This window comes from Vidua macroura, chromosome 17, assembly GCF_024509145.1.
Source record: "Vidua macroura isolate BioBank_ID:100142 chromosome 17, ASM2450914v1, whole genome shotgun sequence".
In the NCBI taxonomy this organism is placed as follows: Eukaryota; Metazoa; Chordata; class Aves; order Passeriformes; family Viduidae; genus Vidua; species Vidua macroura.
In genome coordinates, this window is record NC_071587.1 from 14,971,451 (window position 1) to 14,993,500 (window position 22,050).

Genomic DNA, 22,050 nt, shown 5'->3' on the forward strand with positions numbered 1-22,050 from the left:
GCCAATGGGCGCGCAGCCCTGCCGGGAGCACCGCCTCCTCCGCGGCGACTACGAGTCCCAGCGTGCTCCGCGCGAGCCGCAGAGCGGGAAACTACAGCTCCCGACGTGTCCCGCGCGGGGCCGGGGCCGGACGGTGCAGCTGCGTCCGCCGTCGCTTCCGGCCCCGCCCGGCCCGGCCGTTCCGGCCCGGTGCCCGCCGAGCTGCTCTGCTCGCGGCTCTGCGTGCCGGGACAGAAGCGTGGGACGAGCGGGCGCAGCCCTTGCCGGGGCGGTCACCCAGCGTGGCCAGCGCAGCAGCGAAGCAGGAGCGAGCGCGGATGAGCAGTTAACAGAAATCTCACATTTGAAAACACGGCTGGAAGGAAAAGCGCTCCCAAGCCTACAAAGCCCCAGCAGTGATGGCGGCAGGCACAGAGCCCGTGCAGACAGGCCCAGCAACGCCTCCAGCCCTGGCGGCACCCGCAGCACCCGGGGCACGCCGGGCCCGAGCTCTGCCGCTGCAGCCCGGCCCGGAGCCCCCAGGACACAGCGGGCATTCACCTGCTGGAACCCCAAACACACACACAGACTGGGCATTCACCTGCTGAACCCCCAGCACACACACACAGACTGGGCATTCACCTGCTGGAACCCCAAACACAGACTGGGGCATTCACCTGTCAGAGCCCCAAACACACACACAGACTGGGCATTCACCTGCTGAACTGGGCATTCACCTGCTGGAACCCCAAACACAGACTGGGGCATTCAGCTGTTCACTCCAGCAGCCACCCAGGAGCCCACGCCATGCACCCAAACCTCACCAGTGCATTTATGAGACACGGAGAACACCTGACTTAACCCTAACTCCGAGATCACCGCTTCCGTTTTTACAGAGCAGGAAAACCCCACCTGGAGCCTGATCCCTGCTCCCAGGGAAGAGCACCTGCCATCCGTGCATGGTACTGCCAGGACCTGTTCCAGAGCACCTGGGCCTGCTGCTGAGCAGCCAGAGTGACAACAGCTCTGCTCTTCTCCCAGAGGTGTAGATTTGCTCTGTATGATCCTACAGTGCACCTAAACTATTATGTAAAGAAAAACCCTCACAGTCCCACTATTTCATATTCTATCCTAAGTGTAAAACATCTTTTTTAAAACAGCTATATTCTTCTGAAACAGTAAGTGCACAGTGACAGGCATTTTAAACAAGTACTTCTTATTTATTCACAATTCAGATAAAGTTTAAGGAAAGACAAAAGAAATACAAAGGACAACATTAAAATGAAAAGGAATTTTAGTGACTGAAGTGAGTTTCTACAGCCAGGGCTCTCCACACATTTCCAAATATTATCCAAACACTGCAGATGCAGATTTCAAATCAATCCCGTAACAAACCGCTATGACTATTCCCTTTGAAATTGAACTGGGAATGGAAGTTAGCCACCTTTATCTGTGAGTACACAAACCATCAAATCCTTCACTTTCAGCTTAAAGCCACACTTATCTTTTACAAGATGGAATCTGCAATACAATTTCAAGCAGCTTTTTCATTCTGTCTGACCTCTGCTATAAAGAAGTCAGTGTCGGCCTTCTGCATAACAACCCAGCTTTTGATCTTGCTGTGGAGTCTGCAGCTCAGAGCAGACTCACACTTGCAGCTTGGAGGTATCCCTGGAGATACTGCAACGCTTCTGCGTTCAGGCTGGTGCTCAGCATGGACAGGACCTGAGGACAGGTGGAGCACAGGTGTCAGTGAGTGCAACACGAGCCCCTGCTGCCTTCTGCTGTCACTCCCAGTACAAAGTCAGACACAGACAGCAGCTACCCACAGGGAAAGTAGCAGGCAATCTTTACTTACCAAAATCTCAGGGAAAACAAACATGCTATGGGCTAAAAGAGTTAACTGTATACTCACTTTGTCTAATTTTATATGAGCTGCCTGAATTCAAAAAGTGCATGCAACCAAACTCGAGACACGTATTAGTTATAGACCACCAAGTGTGTAAATTTTCTCTTTAAAATGGCACATTTAAGCTTATTGCTTAAAATTATGTGCTGTGAAAATAAAGCCTTTCTAAGGCTCCTAAGGAAAGACCTTACAAAAGCTATATTCCAATGAAGAATAAAACACAGCACGATCTTGCACTCGAGTTATGACCTACTTCATTTTGCTGATTATCAACCATTAGCAAAGAGAGCCATTCCCTGCAGAATGCAGCATCAGCATGCAAGTGCACAAGTCACCTACCCTGCCCGGGCACGCTGTAGACAGTTTGTGGAGAGACTGTGCCAGATGGATCCTAGGATTGTTCACCATTTGACCTACAGGGTCGTGTTCTTTCTTCCCAGCAAAGGCTAGCTGGGAGAAGGCAGTCTGATAGCCTGGGGTATCTTCTATGTCAATGAAGTGCTCCTCGTCAGGGATCGTGTCATCCTCAGGCAACTCAAAGAGGCCAATGAGGGCCTGCAGCAAAGGAATCCTGGGGCAAAGAGGGGAGGGCAAAACTGGAGTGCTCAGAATATGTTAGGACAGGGTATTTTACAGGGATGCTCAAGTCATTTGGAACCCCTTATAATTTAGCCTTTGCAGGTACTTGCTTGGCTACTGAAATTCCAAATGCCCAAGGTTTGCTGGACCAGGAGAATTGTGGGTCTGAATGTTTTACAGGCATAATGGGGGTACTCCTATCAACAGCATGAGCAATGTATGTATTTATCAAGTCAAACTGTCATGAAACATAACAGAAAAGAGAAATGATTTTCCAGATCACAACTTTCCTCTGAGTACTTTAAAAGTTCTAGTTTGAGGACCTAGTCTGGGATCCAGTGATTGTCATCAAATTCAAACTACCAGGCATGCTAGACTGCTGGACTGGCTGACAAGCAAACTTCCCTGGTAGCTCTCCCTGGAATTCCACTCTCAAGCTAAGATATTACAGTTTCTCTGCCACGTTATGAATATGCTCAGCTCTCCTGACTAGAAGAGCTGTAAGTCAAAACTGGGCCTAGCTTTTCAGAAAGAATACAAGCTGGAGGAAAGCAGTGCATTTCCCTCGATGCAGGTCCAGCTAGCCAAATCCATGCTATCTCCATCAAAAACATCTCAAACCAGTTCTGTCATCCTCTTTGAAAATACAGTTTCATTTGTTGAGAAACAGAAGCAGGATGAAAGGCCGAAAACAGCCTTGTGGGTCTGAGGAGATCACAACGGAGTTTCCAACAAGGATGTATTTTGGTCTGAGCTCCCATTTTCAGTAACTCAAACAGCCTCACTAGCACAACCTGAAGAAGTGTGGTACCTACCACAGTTTGGTGTACTCAGTGTCCATCATGGGAGGACATTCTGTTAATATTTTTGTTATGCCAACAGCACAGATTTTCTTTTCAACTTGTCCAGACACTTTCTGGATTTCCGGAATTATAATTTTCTCCAACACCATTCCAAACATCCTATGGTGGCATTGAGAGAAGAAGTATTAGAAAGCCTGATCAGCTTTATGGTGACAAAAGAGAATCAGAAACAATGTGAATCACTAGGGAATAGAAACAACCAGATAATTTGTTAGGATGCTGCCCTGTTGCAGTAGACATTTGCACATACAAACTTTTCACAAAGGATAACGACTAAAAACATCAATCTTTCCTTTTTATAATCTCCTTAGATTAGTAACTTGAACTATCAGTGAGGAACTGTGGTCAGAAATTCAGAAGAAAGAAGATTTTCTAGACAAATAAATGAACCACATTAAGAGAAACATTTGGCCAGTCAAATTAGTGATAAATGTAGTCTGACAGTCTAGCTAAACAGACAACTCTTTCTTACTTCAAAAGATAAAAATAACACAGCAGTATCAAATATAACCCAAACAAACAAAACATACTAACTTCGGCTGTATGCTGTCAAATATTTCTTGCAGAGCTAATGCCCCATATCTTACACAATACAAGTTAATGAAGACAAGGAAACCTGTAACAAGAAAAAAATCAAAGTAAAACTTAACATGAAAACCAAAGAATAGCTTTAGAGTCAGCAACAAAATACATTCCAAGATTTTCAAGGGGACAGAAATGGCAGTCTTTATATGTGTTCAGTTTAAGTGAAGTACATCAATTTGCTGCCTGGAAATTTGCATAAAAACTGATCTTTTCACATACCACAACACAAAAACAAGCTGGTATAACAAGACAAGAGTTATTCCTTTTTCCCCTTATAGCAGTTATAAAAAGGCGTTAGAAAAGCCATTTGCAATTTTTTTTTTTCAGATCAAGAACCAAACAAACTCTTCAAAAACCTCTACTTTTAGCAGAAAACTTCACATGATGCAGACTCTGAGGTGAGGTATGAGCCCCTTTGCACAGGTGCAGTATATTAAAAGTACCACTTCCATTTTATTTGTGGAAGACCATTATAAGCAACTCATTCTATCATTCTTGTTCCTATCAGGTGGCATTTACCAGATTTTATAGGGTCAAGGAATGGACACTGCGTAATTTGGGCAGTGATAGTATCATTAAAATAATTTAATAACTACGACAATCTTCTTGTGACAGCATGAATAGCCAGAATAAGTATTGCAATGATCTGTCACAGCTTTGCCAGTTCAACATAAAACCTTATCAATAAATTTAGTCATACTAAGGCCAAAATGCCACAAGCATGGAATACTTCACAGCCCTAACACACAACTACAGGTAACTACAGGACGTGTGCTCAGTATTGCTGTGCTGCACCAGAGGGGAAGTCTGCTGCTATTTGTTGGAGATTAAATGGAGACATTTCGATAATGACATCATACACTAGGAAAGGAGGAGAAAAAACCAAGTCTAGTTCATTATTTTAATTCCATTCCCTCAATTTCATGAAGTCAGTGTCACCTGCTATGGTGACTGCCCCGTACACCCCTCTTGATGACAAATAATTTGGAGCAAGTCCTAGGAGTCACCACTGTCCCTCTGTGCGCGTATCCGCGGGGCGCAACAGGACACTTGTTCTGCACCCCTGAACTGCTGCTGTCACCAGAGCTTTCCACAGAGCAAGGAACTTACTTTTGATAAATTTTGTTGTTTTGGAATTTTGAAGTCTTTGGAATAGCAGAATGAAGATCTGTTTCCTGTACTGGTCAACTGATTCACTGGAAATTTAAAAGGATAGTTATTCAATTCACACTAGGATTTTACTGATGTCTTCACAGAAAACATATATAGAATTGTTCAAATCTATTTGACTGAAAAATGTGATATTTTCAGTTGTTAAAAATTAGCATTTGGCATGTTTATACACTTCATAATTAAAGTCTACAGAATTTAGCTTTAAATGTAATTTCAGCTCATACTCACGGAGGCATATGCTCAATGATACTGTTTAGAAGATAGAACCCTTGATGATCATTAGCTTTAGAGGCAATCAACTTCTGGAACACACCTAGCAATCCAGGCTGCAAGAAAAGCAGATATAAAATCCTAGACAACAATTCTTCATGCATGACCCTACCAGAAAATTGAGCATTACCATCTAAGGCATACACCAAGGCAAAAGCCTTCATAACCTAAGCCAGGATTCAGTTTTTATGGTTCTGGCCAAGGAAGATACATTTTGGCTTCTTCTCACTCACTTTTCTCAAGACTGTTCTGAACAGAACCTGAAAGTTCTCATTATGCACATGTTTAACATGAGGCAAACAAGACAGGAAAACTGGAAATTTACCTGCTTGCAAGAACTAAGAGCAGAAATTTTTCATCTCAGTTGACAAAAGCCTAATAGCCTAGAATTCATCTTATCCACATAATAGAAAAGCACCCAAAAATCTACATTCAGAGTATTAGTCTGTTTTTGTATGTAAGCACCAAACTCTGCCCAAGTTCCTCACGATCTGGAACCTCAGAGCCCCATGTCCCCAGGCCCACGCCCTGACTCTGCCCCGGGCACTCACGATTTTGTCGGCGGCAGCGCTGGCGATGGTGCTGGCGCCCCGCTCCAGGTAAGCCTGCAGGAGCCTGACCAGAGGGGGAATGTTTCCTGTCCTTTCCCAGAGAACTGGCTGGAGCAGATGGGGAAACAATGCCATATAGGATGATGGGATTTCATTTTTATGCATTTCTAGAAGTAGTGACATCACTTGAAACACATAGGGAATGAACTCTAGAAGAAAAATGATGACATTTACAAGTCAGACAACATGGTCACTGTCATTCCCAGAATCCACATATCTATGGATTGAACCCACAATTTTGATATTATCACAAAGATTTCAACTAATAAAACTCTGAAGAAACATACCTTCCCAAATGTAATTATTCCAAAAATTAATATGCATTGCATCTATACACTTTCTATTTCCTCTACCCTTTACTGTTTAAGAACATAAAAAAACAAACTACTCGAAAAAAGGCAACAGAATTAAGAATAATATTAAGAGGCTTTGGAGTAGTGATTGGTAGATAAGTTAAAATAAATGAATGCTGTTGACATACCCTATGGAAAAATCTAAACACTTTCAGACTGTGAAAATGTTGTTTCTCCCCTTGAATTTGGTGTGCTACAAAAATCCTGCCATAAGGTAAATCCTAGAAGCCAAGCCCAGTGGAGAGAGCACAGGCACTCACTGACTGTCCTTACCTTGCACATCATTCTGCAGGATCTCTGTGAACACCAGGAACAAAGCCTCCTCAAAGCTCCCCACTGCCTCTGGGTTTGCCTTGCACGTTATTCTTATCGACAAGCAGATTGACTCAAACATATAATGGTTAAAGTGAGGTTTGCTGGGATTCTGAAAACAGGTTATAAACAGATAAATCAACCCCAGCTTGCAGACAGGTCACTTATTTTGCTAAATATATTTTTTATTTCAACTGAAGACTAAAGTAGCATTTCAGACTAGGGATACTTGTAACTTATGTATTAATATGCTTACAAAATTAATTCCATGGATAAAAGCAAACATAAAGACCTCTAAGGCATAAAGGAGAGGGTTTTTTTTTTCATAGCAAGTGTTTTTCAGAAGTTCTATGTAAACTACCAAACAGTTAAAATACCACAGAACAAAAACCAGAAAAAGGTTATTTTTCAATCTTTCAAGTGTCCAGTCAATTCTCTATTGAATACTTCTTAGAAGTTGCAGCTGAGTTTAAACTGTACAGAGAAGTAGTTTTCTGGACAATCAGTGAAGGTATTCTAAGGCATTCCCTATTGTCAATAGTTAAGAATTTGGCAAGTCTAAATAAAAAACTAAGAGAATTTTACCCACCAAAAGCAGAAGGGTAATTTATTTAATTCGATCCCACATTTCAATGCCAATTATTATTAGCTTCAGAAGTTTCACGGGCAAAGAATACAGGAGTTGTGATAAAACCAGATTATTGTACTGGTGGCCTCTGCACAAGCAAGCATTTATACTACAATAAACTAGCATTACAGAAAGAGTTCATATGCTTCTAAATTTCAGATGAGAGCAGGAAAAATGATCTGAGAATACGTTCTAAAAGGAAGGCAGTACCTCACTGGAATGCTGTTTCAAATTAGTTGCATCAGAAAATATTGCACTATTTAGAGTATTCTAACAGAACACCACCAACTGGACATAAGTTCTCAGCAAGACTGCTCTAAAAGGTAGAAGGTGACCCTGTTGCTCTGTTTCTTTACCTTACTGACAGCCAGCAGTTTCTGTGTGAGCTGTGTGATGACAGAAGGGATGTATGGAATTATGGACTCCTGTAGCAGAGAAAAACTCCTCATGATTGCTGCAAATAAATGGAAAATTTTAACTTCTGAAGACAAAATACACTTCTGCCACTCAACATATGCCTAAATCCTTTACCTTTTACTGTTAAAATAGGAACCCAAGGAATTAGGTACAGAACAAAGAGCACCTGCTGCAAGAACATTCAATCTATAATCATGACACAGCATAAAATAAAGCCTCCTTATTCTCATTCTAGAGATGAACACAGGAGATCAAGCATCTTTACAAAGGTCATCACTTGTCCTGGGCAAGTCTCAGATCTCAGCATCCCCTTAGCCATGATCAGATCTATCCTTTCACTAGCCATGACCATATGTCCTCCCCATGACCAGACTGCTCAGATCTTCCCCTGACACTGTCCAGGGAGCTGTCCTGACTACAAGACTACCATCTGAGAAATAACTTAGTACCATTATGTTTAGTGTTGCTCTTTGGTACCATAAGTTTAGTTGAAGATGATGTGATACAGCCTGATAAGTAACTGCAGACTCTTCAACACATTTGCATAAAATAGGTTTTGCAAATAAAAATGTCAGGAACCTGTAACTGTAAGCCTTTACCTCAAGTTAACCACGTCATTCTTATATTGCAGGACGCATTAGGCATTTACCTTTCATAATGTATTCATTTTCAGATGAGCCAGGAAGCGTCAGAGCTTTGAAAAGGTTTGTTAACAGCACTTCTACAAAGGGTGCCATTTCTGCAGCTGTAATGCTGTTAAGTGAAACACAGCTCTTTAATGATGAAAGAGAGTCACAAACTTCAAGCCTTATACAATACCATAATATATGACACAAAGGATCCCCTACAGGTATTTCTCATCCTTAATGCACAAAATCTGTTAGCAATGAATTTATTTCTGCTTGAAAACTTACAGGGTAGCATTGTTTGTCCCTCTCATGGTAAACAGTCTTTCAAGAGCATGGGCTGCGTAGGTATGGACTACAATACTTTCTGCTTGAAGATGATTGATTAAAAGAGGAATAGACACCAGCAGTTGTTCCTTTGGTACCTACAAAAGTATAACAACAAATCCTAAGTATGTTTAAAAATACAGATGGTTCAACTGTAGAGCACAGCCAAGCTCATCAGTGACACGCAGAGCTTGGCAGAGGGAGGTGTCTTGGGAGGCTCCTCCTGTTGCTCCTTCACATCTTGACAACCAGGAGGTACCTACTTCTGTCATAGCTCATATACTTCCCCTGAACACCAATGGTACATTGGATTAGCAGTAAGTGCAGATAATCCTAATGTGTATTTCCCCTTCCATTTTTTTGGTCTTAATAGGTAATTAAAAATATCAAGGTTTAAAAAAACAACATCATGGATATTTCATAAGAAATTAATAAAGTTAATCTAGAATTTAGAATAGTATGCAACATATTTTCTCACCACATCTCATGAATCAGAAAAGATAAAGGACAAAACTGCTGTACTCTGTAACAACTACTGCAATGATACAAGCAATCAAGGGTATTTGGACTAACATTGACTTGGAAACGTCTGAGTGTGTCACAGAATTAAGCAGCTAAGATATTCAGTGTTCCCACAGCACATGGACAGCACACAGACTACATGTTAAATGGATATTTATAACAATATCATTTACTTTCTAAACTAAAAATTCAGCATGAAGTATGTATATGACTATCAAACACCTGTTGAGCTGACATATGGCCAAGTGTGATAAATTAGGCTTGGCAAGTATAAAGTAACAACCTACAATATGTTTTTCTATAAGAGTGAAAGAAAAACTTACTTGATTTCTAAAAATCATGATATATTTGATACCATCTGCTTTTAGCACAGGGAATTCATTCACTGAAATAGAAAAATATGCAAACTTCATTGATACTTCTCATACAAATGTGATTACTGAACATGTACTATATATACAAGTGACATTTGTCACTAAGTAATAATTTTCCCCTGTAGAAAATAATACAGACAATGTTTTTCTACATTTTTTAGTTCCTGCACTTTCGTATGGGCACTGTTAGAATACCAGTTTTAGGTACAAATCACATCCCAGTACCATTAAAAGCACAGTCCAGCTCAGATGAAATCTCATCTTCTGGTTTCAATTTTCGCAGCCTTCAATTACACATTTCGAGACAACCCACTATGCTTCAGCTGTAGTAAGATAATTGTTGTAAACCCCATGGTTTAAATCTAGACATCCACAACCTCATCAATAGGGCCTCAGTATTTTAATTTCTCAGGGTTCTGTAGAGCATGGAAGTTTACCATAAGGTCTCAAATACAGAAATCAAGTTACTTTGATTCAACAAGTTTAAGCATGTAGCTGATAGCAACCATGTGAATACATGCCCTGATCTTGCAGAGAGCAGGTGGTAAGGTGGCAATCCACCTTGCTGTAACAGCTCCTTCACTGCTGGCCAAACAAAAATTAATTACTCTGTGCCAAGTGTTAAGAGCCCATCCCAGAGATTCTGCTGATAAAGGAGTGCTTGAGACTTCACAAACAATGGTCACTGTTATGATACATCACAAAAATACCCCATCAAAATTAACAGTAACTTACCAGTAGCAGACTTTAAGTCAGGTTGAATGTGATTCACAAAGAATTCTGTCAGATTAACGAGTTCATTGGCCTGGGTTATTCCATGCTGGAAGAAGCAAAAAACAACTCGTATGCTGACATATAAACTGCTAGTTTTCTTACTAATTTAAAAACATTACTATTAGTTTTCTCTTACAAGAAATGCAACCTTTTTTTAAACCAGGATTTTTAGATGGAGATTTTTCAATGAAGTGTTCTAAATTAGTTCATATTTGCCAATAAATAGCATAGAAAAAGACACAAAGTTTGCAGTTTCCCAAATGCTACCAGACTGGTTCCCATTACACATCACTAACAACTGCTGGGCAGCAGTATACACCTGGCTTCAGGAAAAGACTGAGAACCTTCAGCAAAATTGCATAAAGAGATGTACACATTTTTACTAGGTTTGCCTCAAATCTGTCTTGTAAAGACACTTAGATTTGAACTGTAACAGCATTTAAAACATCTAATAGTACATCTAAACTTGTTCCATAGGACATTTGATACATTGCTCCTGTTTCAAAATACAGGTTAGCCCAGCTGTGCTTTTTCAGTGTCTGCAGCCTAACAGCAAGTAATGAGATCTATTTCCAGCATCACTAGCATTCACATGTCATTCACAAATCAAACATTCAAGTAGCAGGAAATATTGGGAAATATCAAGAACTCCAACAGTCATTTAAATTCCTTTTAGTCTGTTTAACACATCTGATTATCTTCTGTAAAGCTCTATTTGCCTTCCATGGCTTCCAGAGTGCCTCAGGACCACTCAGAGCTCAGAGGTTCCAGAGCAGAGACAGTTTTGTTTCTTTGGCTGGCTGGATCTCACATGCCAGTCAGGCCTGCCACAGGGCCACACTGTGCCCCATCTACCTGAAGGTCAGACAGCACCAACTGTGACAGGACTATATTATATAAAGGGCAGCTTTTCATCTCCTCAACATCAACTACTGCACACACAGTTACTCCCTTTCTGAAGCAGATTAAACGAGCAGCAGGCCTCACCTGCACTGTAATATCTGAATGCAGACAGATTACAATAAATAAAATGCACAAGTACCTTCTGTGTCTGAGCTTTGGATGCCAAAGATGTTACAAGGTAAATGGCTGCATCTTTGTGCTTCCAGTTAACAGATGGATTCTTTGCATATTCTTGCAGCATAGAATTAACATATCCAGAAAAAATCCCTGTCACAGGTCCTTCAAAAAATTTGCACAAGCCTCTGACCAGATCACAAGCTGCTCTGCGCCTGGTGTCAATATCTGCATGAGAACCAAAGATTCTTAGGATATGAGAAAGCAGACAGCTTTTCATATTAATAAACATAGTAATCAAAAGAGTAACAGCTTCTCAAGTCATGTTAATCATTGCAACCCTCCACACTGTTGTGTAACAACACCTGTAAGCCTTTTATTTACTGTCACAACTGGACTACTTGTATGCCAAGGAGAAGGGACAGCTGTCCTTGAGCAGTGGCAGCAGGCATGCAGGGGGGCTGGTACTGGCTGGACATTATGCACCCAAAGGTACTGGCTCTGGCTGGGAGGGAGTTCATTTTCGCCCTAGTGGCCCATCTAGTGCCATGTTCTGTACCAGTGACTAAAGCTGCTGGTAACACCCAGGGGCTGCCTGCTGCTGAAGACCCTGTCACAGCGTCAGGGCCTCCTCTTCCTCCTGCTTTGCCTTCCCAGCAAGTCGTTTGGGGCAGGCAAGGAGCTGGGAGGGGACAACCTGGGCAGCTAATCCACCAGCAAGACATTCCATGCTGTATGACATGCTCAGCAATAAAAACTGAGTGGGGCAGGGAGGGGGTCTGGGGGAAGTAGCCATTGCTCAGGGACACGCTGGGCAGTTGTCAGCCTGCGGGCAGTGGTGAGTCACTAACTTCTCTCCCCTTTCCTTACTCTGTCTTTCACTGTCTTTATGTCTTTATCCATTAACTGTCTTTATCCATGAGTCTTCTCACTTTCACCTCTCCTACTCTCGCCCCCATCAGACTGCAGCAGACTGGAGCACAAGCCAGCTATTGGCCCACCACACCTGACAGTACCTTTTTGTAAAAAACTTCACAAATGTCTAAAATGCAGCCAACCCTGGATAAGAATGATGTCTTCTTGAAAAAAGTTCAAAAATGCTTCCTCCAATTTTCTCCTCCACTGCAAGCATACAGTAATTTCTTCAATCTATTACAAAATGCCATCACTTCAGAAGTGTCTGTCAGTGAAGTGCTGGTGGCACAGCGTGTACACAGAGCCAGGTTTGGCTCCCAGGGGCTCTGGCCTGGCTGCAGAGCACAGCCTCCCCCAGCACTCCAGCAGCTGGAGTCCCAGGGCAGGCACTGCTCTGAACACATGCCACGTCCCAGCCTGGCTGCTGGCCAGCTGGCCTGAGCACAGCTTGTGTGCAACCCCGGCAGAATTTCAGCCTCAGCATCAAGAGTCTCTCCCTGTTACTTAAAACTCCACACATAGGAACTAAATACACAACTGGCTACTACTCAGCATTGACTTGCAGGCTGTATTTGCTGAAATGAGAATGTGGGCAGTGCAGAAGACATACCAATCCAATTAAGGAAAAAGCCCTATAAAAACATTGTTCAAACCAGAAAGACACTGTGACAAGCATATCGTGACAGTAGACTTGATCACAGACTGGATACAATCCAGCTGGGGGTGGTGTGTGGAAACCTTCTCTATTTCAAAATGAAGTTATAAAAGCTTCAGTAAATTGCTTCAGCTCTTCAGAGCTATATTTAAATACCAAGTATACTTAGTATAAATCTGTGGATTACCAGATCCTTCCAAATCCCTTCTTATATACTCTTCAGAATTATCTTCAAATGCTTCTTCATCAGCCGCTGAAAATACAAAATACATGGAAGCTGAAGTACTGAAGTCTCTGTTTTTTATAGTAAAAGGGTATATATTATCAACTTGCTATTTTTTCCAAGGACCTTTCTATAACATTAATATTAATTAACAAGAAATATCCAGCCAGACTAGTCTGTTTACCTTCTGTCCCACAAATTAGTCTTTCATACCCATAGGCTGATGTGTTGATTCTAAGAAAAATCTCAACACATATTCAACACCAGGTGTACTTGAAGAGGCTTTCAGAGTCACAGACTTAAGAGAGAGAAGCTTCTTATCACTGCAATATATTTTCACTGCATTTTAAATAAAGGATCAGTATGAGCATCAAAACCCAGAGAACTAAACACTACAATTTGGTAGGCCTGATATTCCTGCCTATTTAGGCTCCTTGCATTACTCAGATACTCACTTTAATTGTAGAAATTTATTGGTGGCACATGACCTAGACTTCCTTCACTGGGATTTCAACATGAAAAGTTAGGCATAGTCATACAACTCTACAAAGCCCACAGGACAGCAATCTGCTGCAGAAACGTGGGCTTGAATCTAGCACTAAGGTACACAAGAGGGAATCTTCAGCTCTTAGTCCTGCAAAGCAACATGTCATGATAATTAAATTTTTGTTGTGTTTTCCAAAATTTAAGTCTCAAAAAGTTACCTCTAAATTCCATATTGGGAACAATAACTTTTTCACAGATGCTTGTCAATATATTCTGGTCTTCAAACAGATGCTTGTAATGTGGTCTCTCACAAACTGAGGCCAGAAACTGGATGGCGTTACTGACCAGCTATAGCACCACAACAGAAGACAAAACTTTAGCATGACTGATGCATTTATGATTTATTATTACACTTGACAAGATCAGATTTTAGCAACTCACCAAATCATACTTCACTTCCTGGCCGGTTGTGACTAACAGATTCCAGATTGCTGTTACAAATCGTGGCAGGTAGGGCTGGAATTCTTCATCATATTTTTGAGCATATAAAGCAGCATTATCACAAATTTGTGATTTCAAGAGCTCCAGCAATCCAGCTTCCTCTTCATCCTCACATAAAACAAAACTAAGAACTTAAACATCCGAACTTCAACACTACTTAAACATTAGAAGTATCAATGTATTTACATTAAATATTTACATCACCGTTTTACTATGTCCCAAACAGGTGAAAGAAATCCCTCTCATTGGCCCTAGAACTACTGTATTTTGCTGATCTGTACCCAAACTGCTTTTCAAGTTAGAAATCATACCTACATTTCATATCAAGTACTGTGTACTTGAAAACAGACACAATTCACACAAAATTAATTTACAAATGTAATACGAAAAAGACAACACAAGGCATTGAAAAAATACACTTAAAAGCCACTACATCAGGATTCTTTAATTGGAGTAGTTGTAGAAGTTCCCTCCCCTTCCCCAGATCACAGATGTTCATGGAACCACCATGTGAACTGAGAAATTGAACTGGAATTAAGAAAACAACTCAACCAAACACCAGCCCAGTTCTGTCTGCCCCTCTTCCCTCCACCCCCACCTTTCAGCTTTACTGCCTGTCCCAGTTCAGCTGCACAAGTGCTTGTGCTGGGAGCAGCCCACAGACACAAGACAAAAAAGCAGCAAAGCTTCTTTTAGCAGAAGGGTAACTAGAACACAACATACACTTAATATGCTTCCCTATGTGTTGTCAAGAAATTTATAGAGTTGTTTTGGCTCCATCAAGTGGCAAACTATTGAGATGTGACGATGTGATGATGGAAGACATCAGCACTTAAAATGTAGAAAACATGCACAAAAATAACCGGAGCTTTGCTGACCTGGTATCAGCTTTCACCAGTGAAATTACTGATTCTTTAATAGACCAAGACAGCAAATACTGAAGTACTTAAGAGACGTCCTGCCCTCTATGTTCAATTGTTTCAAGTTCTTTAAGAGACCCTGTTTTCTAGAACCAGCTGACAGATACAGAAAACCTGAGCCCTGTGATACTAATGGTCAGGTTACTTCAGCAGCTGTTCTTGAAAGAATCAACTCAGTGATGAGTATTGGTAATTTGATTTCTGTGCACAGCTGGGTATACCTGTAACTGGCATACAACTTGAAGAACTGAACCTCAACTTCCTTAGACAGCAGAGCAACTTCTCTTAAACTCCATTTTCTTGCAGTCGTTCTATTCCTTTGTTTACCCCACAAAAAAACCACTGCATTGTTCAGAATTAGACCTAAGTTGTCAGTCCACACTCTCCCCTACAGATGCAAACCAGGTGGTTTATGCAGTACTTACATCAGTCTGCAAGAGTTTATTATCTAAAGTTAAAAGGCTATGAAAGTTTGTCATCCATGTTTCCATGTTATCTTCAAAAAACTCAGGAAGATCCTGTGAAAGAAAAGCATATATCTACATTTTAATTTCTGACTGCACTGCTTAGATAACATACCTCCACTGGAAGTAGTGCATCCACCTTATCATCTACTGAGGGACAGTAACCCATGGAAAACAATCTTCAAATTGAAATAGTGCCCCTTCCGCCTTCCAAACAAAAACTGTTCTGGCAGAGCCCTGGAGTACAACTAGTTCCAAATAAACTAGTTGCTTAGACTCTAAACAGCTCACATTTTTATAATGAATGAGCCATATCACCTCTCACTCTCAGAACAAGAGAGCACAAGTCTTTTTTAACTTCAGCTTGTTCTTCTGCCCCCTATGGAAGAGCAGCCCAAGGAATCCATGCACAATCCCACTTCACAGACTTAATGTTCATGTTGAGACACTAAATAAATGTCACCTCAGCAAGGGAGCTTTTTACCATTTCCCATAGAGCACACTTAGTAATGTCCAAAATGTAGATCTGATTCCAAACCCAGACAACACACACTGCTCCCAGAATTACTGCTCCTACAGTGCCACAGAGCTACACGTAATGGACTCTCACCTATGTGACCCAGCTCCTGTCAGTACAGGCACATTTATAAAGGGGCAAAGTGAACAGAAACTCAGGCATTGGACTCCTGCCTTTCCCAGCTGCTACTCAGAGGCCCCATACGACACCTCCTTGAAGCAGTGCCAACTCAGACTCTCTTGAACTTGTGTTTACGTAGGGCCAAGCTAATGTCTTAAATAATCCTTCCTTACTGTGCTTTTACGTCAGGAGATGCACTGGTGATTTTTCTTTTTGCCATAAAGCATGACCTTAAAGGCTGCCTCAAATGATTTCTGTAGTACCAGCTTCTTCAGAACAAAGCAAAACTATCCCAAGAACAAGGAGATTCACCTGAAAATTTAAACTGTAGAACAGCTTCGCAATTAGAATGAGAGAAGAAAAGAGAACCTTCAGGGCACTGGCATCATTTGCATGTGTGCTGCAAAGTTCAATAGTTGCCTAGAAAAAGATGCAAGACTGTCAAGTACAAAACCCACACCAATAAAAAAATACTGAAAAGTGCCATGGAACGTTCTTTTTAAAACAGAAAATATGGTTATTTTTCATCCTCTTATCAATCTTGTTAGCTCTCACTTCATGCCCTGAATTTGAACCCCTTTAAGAGTTTCGAACAACAATTCTTGAGTTTTAATTTTACAGGTATGCACAGCAAGCAATTCAGAACATTAAACTTGTTTTAGAAATGACTCAACAAGAAATACCTTAAAGAGATTTGTCAAGGGTAAAGCAAAGGCATCAAGAACAAGTTTGATCTCTGTCCATAATTCATTTGACTTAAATTCATGGCGGTACCTGACAAGTAAGAGAGAAACACATGAAAAACAGAATAGTCTTCACATTTATTACCAAATTAATTCACACAGAATTTTGTCTTGTGCTGAACCTTGAAAAAAATACTGTAAAGTAAACAGGAACTAAACAACATGGTTCAAAACCATGTACAACCATGTACAACTTGATAACTACTTAGAAGGTGTATGTAGAAGTCACAACTAGGGGCTTTTCTAAATGTCCAAAATGAAGTCTAACAGCAAAACATGCCAGCTGAACAGAACTTTCACCATCCATCCACAAACTCCCTTATTTCCAGTACCTTTTAAATAAAGAGTGGGCGGTGCGCAGCACCCCGTTGATGACGTGGAAATCTCCGCTCTGGAAGCGATTCACCATCTCTGTCAGCAGGTCTGGCCACTTCTGAGGGAAGTCTTCCCGCCCAATAATACTGATGGCATCACTTAACTGCAAAGGAAACGGAGCTGTCACGCAGCAGTTGTGCCAGATGCTGCCAACATCCTAAAAAATCCTGGTTACTCTTGTCCAACTCAAAAATCACTGGATTAAGTATCTGCTACTTTCCACACAAATACAAAAATCTCACCTTAAACTTACAGAGTCTCACTTTCTAGAATTGCTGTTTAACTGCCTAATGTTAGAACTTAGCTATAAGATCTTTAAATACAATCATCTTTAAAAAATGTTGAAGTAGGTAGAAATACCTGTCACTATATCCTCAAAGTTATTTTGATCAGGTTGAGCTCAGTGGTAAGGGAACTGAGCTCTGCCTCTAGACATGCTTAGAATATTCCCAAAGTTTCATGGATACAACCAGGAATGACATATTACCTGCTTTTGAATTTGTTCTGGGCTGCTAAGCATCAAGGGCACTATGTTGGCTTTAATGGCTATTCTGTCCGATTCACATATTTTGTTTGGTTCATCCTCAACCTAAAATGAAAACAATAATTAAGTTATGGGCATATCAGCATACTCCAGGCAATGAGAGATGACCAGCATTTCAGAAGCCAACAGTTTATATTCATTTATGTAACCATTACAATGCTGAAGAACCTAAGAAGCAAACCTGTTAAGAGACACTGCCTTCAATGAATCTGGAACAGCAGTATCTGAAAAAAGCTGAAAGAAATAATGTCCTTTTTTAAAACTTGGAAGAAGTTTTCTTCTCTTCCCTCAGGGTAACTTTTCAGGTCAGCAATTGAGCAGCAGTGAGGGTGGGTGCACATGGGAATAACACCCCCACATTTAACCAAGTCACCTCTTCCACCACACCAAACAGCACTTCTGCCAATCCCACAAATTGATTTTGTGTGAGCTGTCTCGAGCCATCCTTTCTAGAGACTGTACATGAAGGTGCAGGTTACACAATCAAAACCCCAACATTGACTTTAAGTTATCTAACCAGTTCAAACCACCAATCAGTTCCAAGTCCAGTCAGTTAGCAGTGCCAAGCAGTAGAAATTGCAAAGCTGCTACTAAAGAAATAAAATAATGAGGTGGCTTGTCCCAACCAGTGACAGTCACATTATCTGTGATGACAGCACTGAAGTTCAGAGACCTAGAAATCATCCAGCAATTAAAAGAGAAAAGCATCTCCAGGGAGACACTCAATCAACTGTATACTTACAATACCTGTAAGGTATTGAGATACCCTAAACCTGATGGTACCACTACCCTTCTCACATCCCTTTTACCATCTTTCCACACACAGATCAAAAGTTAGCAATTTCAAAAGTTCAAGGTATGCTGATCTATACCATCAGTCACTAATGGGGTTGCCCCAGGCTCAGTACTGATTAATATCTTTACTGATGATCTGGATGAGAGGATCAAGGGCTCCCTCAGTAGGTTCACAGATGACACTGAGTTGGGTGGGATGTGGATCTGCTTATTGTACCTTAAAAGGATGATTAGTTCTTAGCACACTTCCTCACTAGAATACCTACAATTCTCCAGTTCCTTTTAATATAATTCTTGAACGTTACGGATGCACAGACTTTGATGACATTTTCCTGTGATTTCTCCAGCAGCGTTAAGAGCAACAGGGGATAGTTCTGGCTTCCTTCCACAGATTCAAGGAACTTTTCCGCTGTAAGAGAACACACTGCGATTAGCAAAAGCTCAACTGCTTTCTCTAAGGGGAACCCTACGATTTCTCAAGTGTCTGTTTAAAATACCCAACACAAACACTTGCCAAAGCTTCACAGGAACATGTCTGACAAAAAGTATCACAACTTCTTTGCTCCCCAGCTCCTCACTGCTCCTGCCTCAACAGCAGCTCTGGATCCCCAGCAGGATGGGGAAATTCTGCCTCCTCACCCTTGGAAAAGCCATAACCCGAGGGGAAGTAAATCCTGACTTGTTGGAAACAGCAGCACTGCTTTAAATAACAACAGTGCAAAAAAAAAAAAAAAAAAGATTACAGAAAAACAAAATCACAAAAAAGCAGATAAAATTATTTCTATTTATATCCACCCTTCATTAGTTTTTTTGGGGGTTTCATTTTAAAATGAGAACTTCTGTAAAGAAGTTATTGCATAAATATCCACTGAAATTTGGTACACAGAGACAGGAGACACAAAAAGAAACACAACTTTTTTGTTCTCAATCATGAGAATCACTTACCAGGACGCCTTATAGCAGGATCTGGATCTAGTGTTTTCTTTAGATATTCAGTTAAAGTTTGTAAATTGGCATCACTGAGCTCCATTTTGGCAGAACCTCAGAACCTGAAACCCGTAAGTAGTTTTGTTACAACCAGAGATCAGAAAATCTATCCTAAAGCTACCCATCTAAAACCAGATCCCACAGAAGCAACATCAGCTCTTTTGGACAATACCTCACAAGCACAGTCCCAGCCAGGGTGCACCAGGCACAGCAAACATCCCATTTCTCAAGCTCCAGGTAACTGCTAGTGCCTGGTTTATGGACCCCAAACTCCAGGAAAGGCTTAGGCAGCCCACAGACATGAACCAGGTACAGCCAAAAGATGATCTCTTGCCCTTTCAGCACAACAGGAACTTAGTTCTGCTTTTGCTCTGCTGCCAGCCCCAGAAACTGCCCCTGACTGAAACAGCTGAACAGTCCTGCCCTACATAATTGTAAATAAAACAATTCAAAGTGTGTTGAAGAGTCAAGGCTTTTTCAAAAAAATCAAATACTCCTTATTAAATAAAAATCTCAAAAGAAAATATTTTTTTAAAAAGAGACAAAAGACTGTGCAAAGCTAGTTAGTTTATCCTCCCTGTAAAATCAGTTCAGACTAGGGTGGGAGATAATTTAAATGCAATACTTTTTACAGAATAACTCTGCAATAAGTCCATATTGCTCCTCTCTAGTAATCCTCCCACACATATTCTTATCTGTACCACAGTTATATATTTACTTCACAGCCTGCACTGGAACAATTAAAATTACAGCAATACTATGATAGTAAGATGTGCTTTAATGGAGATGTTCCTCTGGACATCATCATCAATCCTGCCCGTCCTTCCCACCACCAGCAGCACAGTTCACTCCCAACAAAGGCTGTGAGGAAGCAAAGGTTTCCATTTTTCCTCTGGAATTTCTATTTAGTACAATTGACTGAAATTTACCTGCCCTGCTCTGGAGTTGTTTCATGCTGATCACCAGCACAATAAACAGTTCTGTATAAACATGCTTGCAAAGGCACTGAGTTTTAATTACACAATTTTTATGTCGGTTATGACATCTATATAATTTAAAAAGACAGCAGCAGTATCCTCTTGAATTAAATTAATGTTAATAAGCAAATCAGATCCTAACATATTTTGCAGGAAGTAAAAATCTACCTGAACAGTCCTCTCCTATGTTTCCCTGTGCTTTTCGGGTTTACTTTTGGGGTCTGTAGTCTTGTTCACCAATTCACATCCACCAACACATTTTGACCTGTTACCTACATATGCTTATTTCCTTCTCTTCCTCTAGCTCTTCATGTTTGTTTTCCAGTACAAAAAACATTGGTGGTACTTGAGCTGGGGTGGTATGATGCTTTGTGTTGGGCTGTAGCATGTGTCTGCAAAAAAGGCCTCAGAAAACCCATAAAGCGTGCTTAATACATCGCCGACTTTAGTGCAATCAATGCAATCACTTCCAGAGGAGAAACCCAAAGGCAGCAGAACGCGGCCGTGCCCCTGGGGCTCGGACCGGGAGGAGCTCCACACAACTGCATCCCCTCGCCCGGCACGGAGCAAACACCTGCCAGTGCCGGAGAACGTTCCGGACCCAGATCTGACGGGGAAAACCATCCTGACCGTGCTCTGAGGCTCCCCGGGGGCAATTCCCGCTTCCCCAGAGCGCGGGCCTGGGACAGCAGCGCCAGGGGCGGCGGGACCGGCCCGCGCCCTCCCGCGGAAGGGTCGGGGCGGCTCCGTCCATCCCGGCGCCGGGCCGCGCCTGCTCCGCCCGTGCAGCCTCCTGCGGCGGCCCAGCAGAGGAGCCCCGGGGCCGGGCCGGGCCGGGCCGGGCGGGGCCGTGAGGGGCGGCAGGGCCGGGGCCGGGCGAGGTCCCGAGCGGCCCCAGAGCCCTCAGAGTAACTCGGTCCCCCTCCCCCGCGGCAGCCCGGACTGGCAGCGGCCGCAGCCAATGAGGGGCGCGGGCTGCGCAGGCCCAGCGGCCTCGGACCAATCGCGGGCCGCGAGAGGCGGGCGGAAGGGCCCAGCATGGTGCGCTGCGCCCGTGGCCGCGCCGCGGGCCCAGCGCCGAGCGCGGCGCGGAGTTGGCGCGCGGGCGGCCGCGGTGCCGCCGGTGCACGGGGCCGCCCAGCCCCATCGCCGTGCGGGGCAGCGCGTCCCGGCCTCACCTGGCGGCTCCCCCACGGCGGCGGCGGCGGCGGCTCCGAGCGCTCCGGCTGCGCTTCACATTCAAACCGCCGGGCGAGGGCGCGGCGGCGGCTCCGTGACCGCATCGCGCGGGGCGGTGACATCGCGCTGCCGCCCGGCCAATCAGCGCCCGCGCCGGCACCGGGCGCGCCGCCGGCAGCCAATCCGCGCCGCGCCCGGTGGGCGGCGGCCAATGGCCGGGCCCTTCCCATAGGGCCCCGCGGCGCCTCTCGCAGCGCGGCGGCCTCGCCCCGCCCCGAGCCCCGGCACGGGGGCGAGCGCGGCCCGCGGGGGCGAGCGCGGCCCGCGGGG

The 22,050-nt window shown here is 42.8% G+C and overlaps 1 protein-coding gene across 1 annotated transcript; it reads right to left on the reverse strand.

Annotated features, from left to right (window-relative positions):
• Window positions 1-1,178: 1,178 nt before the first annotated feature.
• Window positions 1,179-21,807, reverse strand: CSE1L (chromosome segregation 1 like). Its single transcript, XM_053993063.1, has 25 exons — window positions 21,720-21,807; window positions 19,523-19,626; window positions 18,844-18,986; window positions 17,726-17,827; window positions 17,196-17,341; window positions 16,804-16,894; window positions 16,433-16,540; window positions 15,445-15,537; window positions 14,040-14,207; window positions 13,817-13,946; window positions 13,077-13,142; window positions 11,345-11,547; window positions 10,264-10,348; window positions 9,478-9,539; window positions 8,594-8,730; window positions 8,329-8,432; window positions 7,619-7,716; window positions 6,596-6,746; window positions 5,910-6,118; window positions 5,317-5,414; window positions 5,026-5,111; window positions 3,865-3,946; window positions 3,283-3,429; window positions 2,228-2,459; window positions 1,179-1,704 (listed from the first exon to the last, which is right to left on the reverse strand). The coding sequence occupies exons 2-25, from the start codon at window positions 19,605-19,607 to the stop codon at window positions 1,615-1,617; spliced, it is 2,916 nt and encodes a 971-aa protein (XP_053849038.1). The 5' UTR covers window positions 19,608-19,626; window positions 21,720-21,807; the 3' UTR covers window positions 1,179-1,614.
• Window positions 21,808-22,050: the final 243 nt, after the last annotated feature.

Coding starts and splice junctions, on each gene's coding strand:
- CSE1L (XM_053993063.1), bottom strand. CDS start 19,607: ATGGAGCTCAGTGATGCCAATTTACAAACTTTAACTGAATATCTAAAG. Junction 6,119..6,595: donor CCTGCAGAATGATGTGCAAG/GTAAGGACAGTC, acceptor TTTTTCTTCTAG/AGTTCATTCCCTATGTGTTT. Junction 5,415..5,909: donor GCGCTGCCGCCGACAAAATC/GTGAGTGCCCGG, acceptor CTTTTCTTGCAG/CCTGGATTGCTAGGTGTGTT.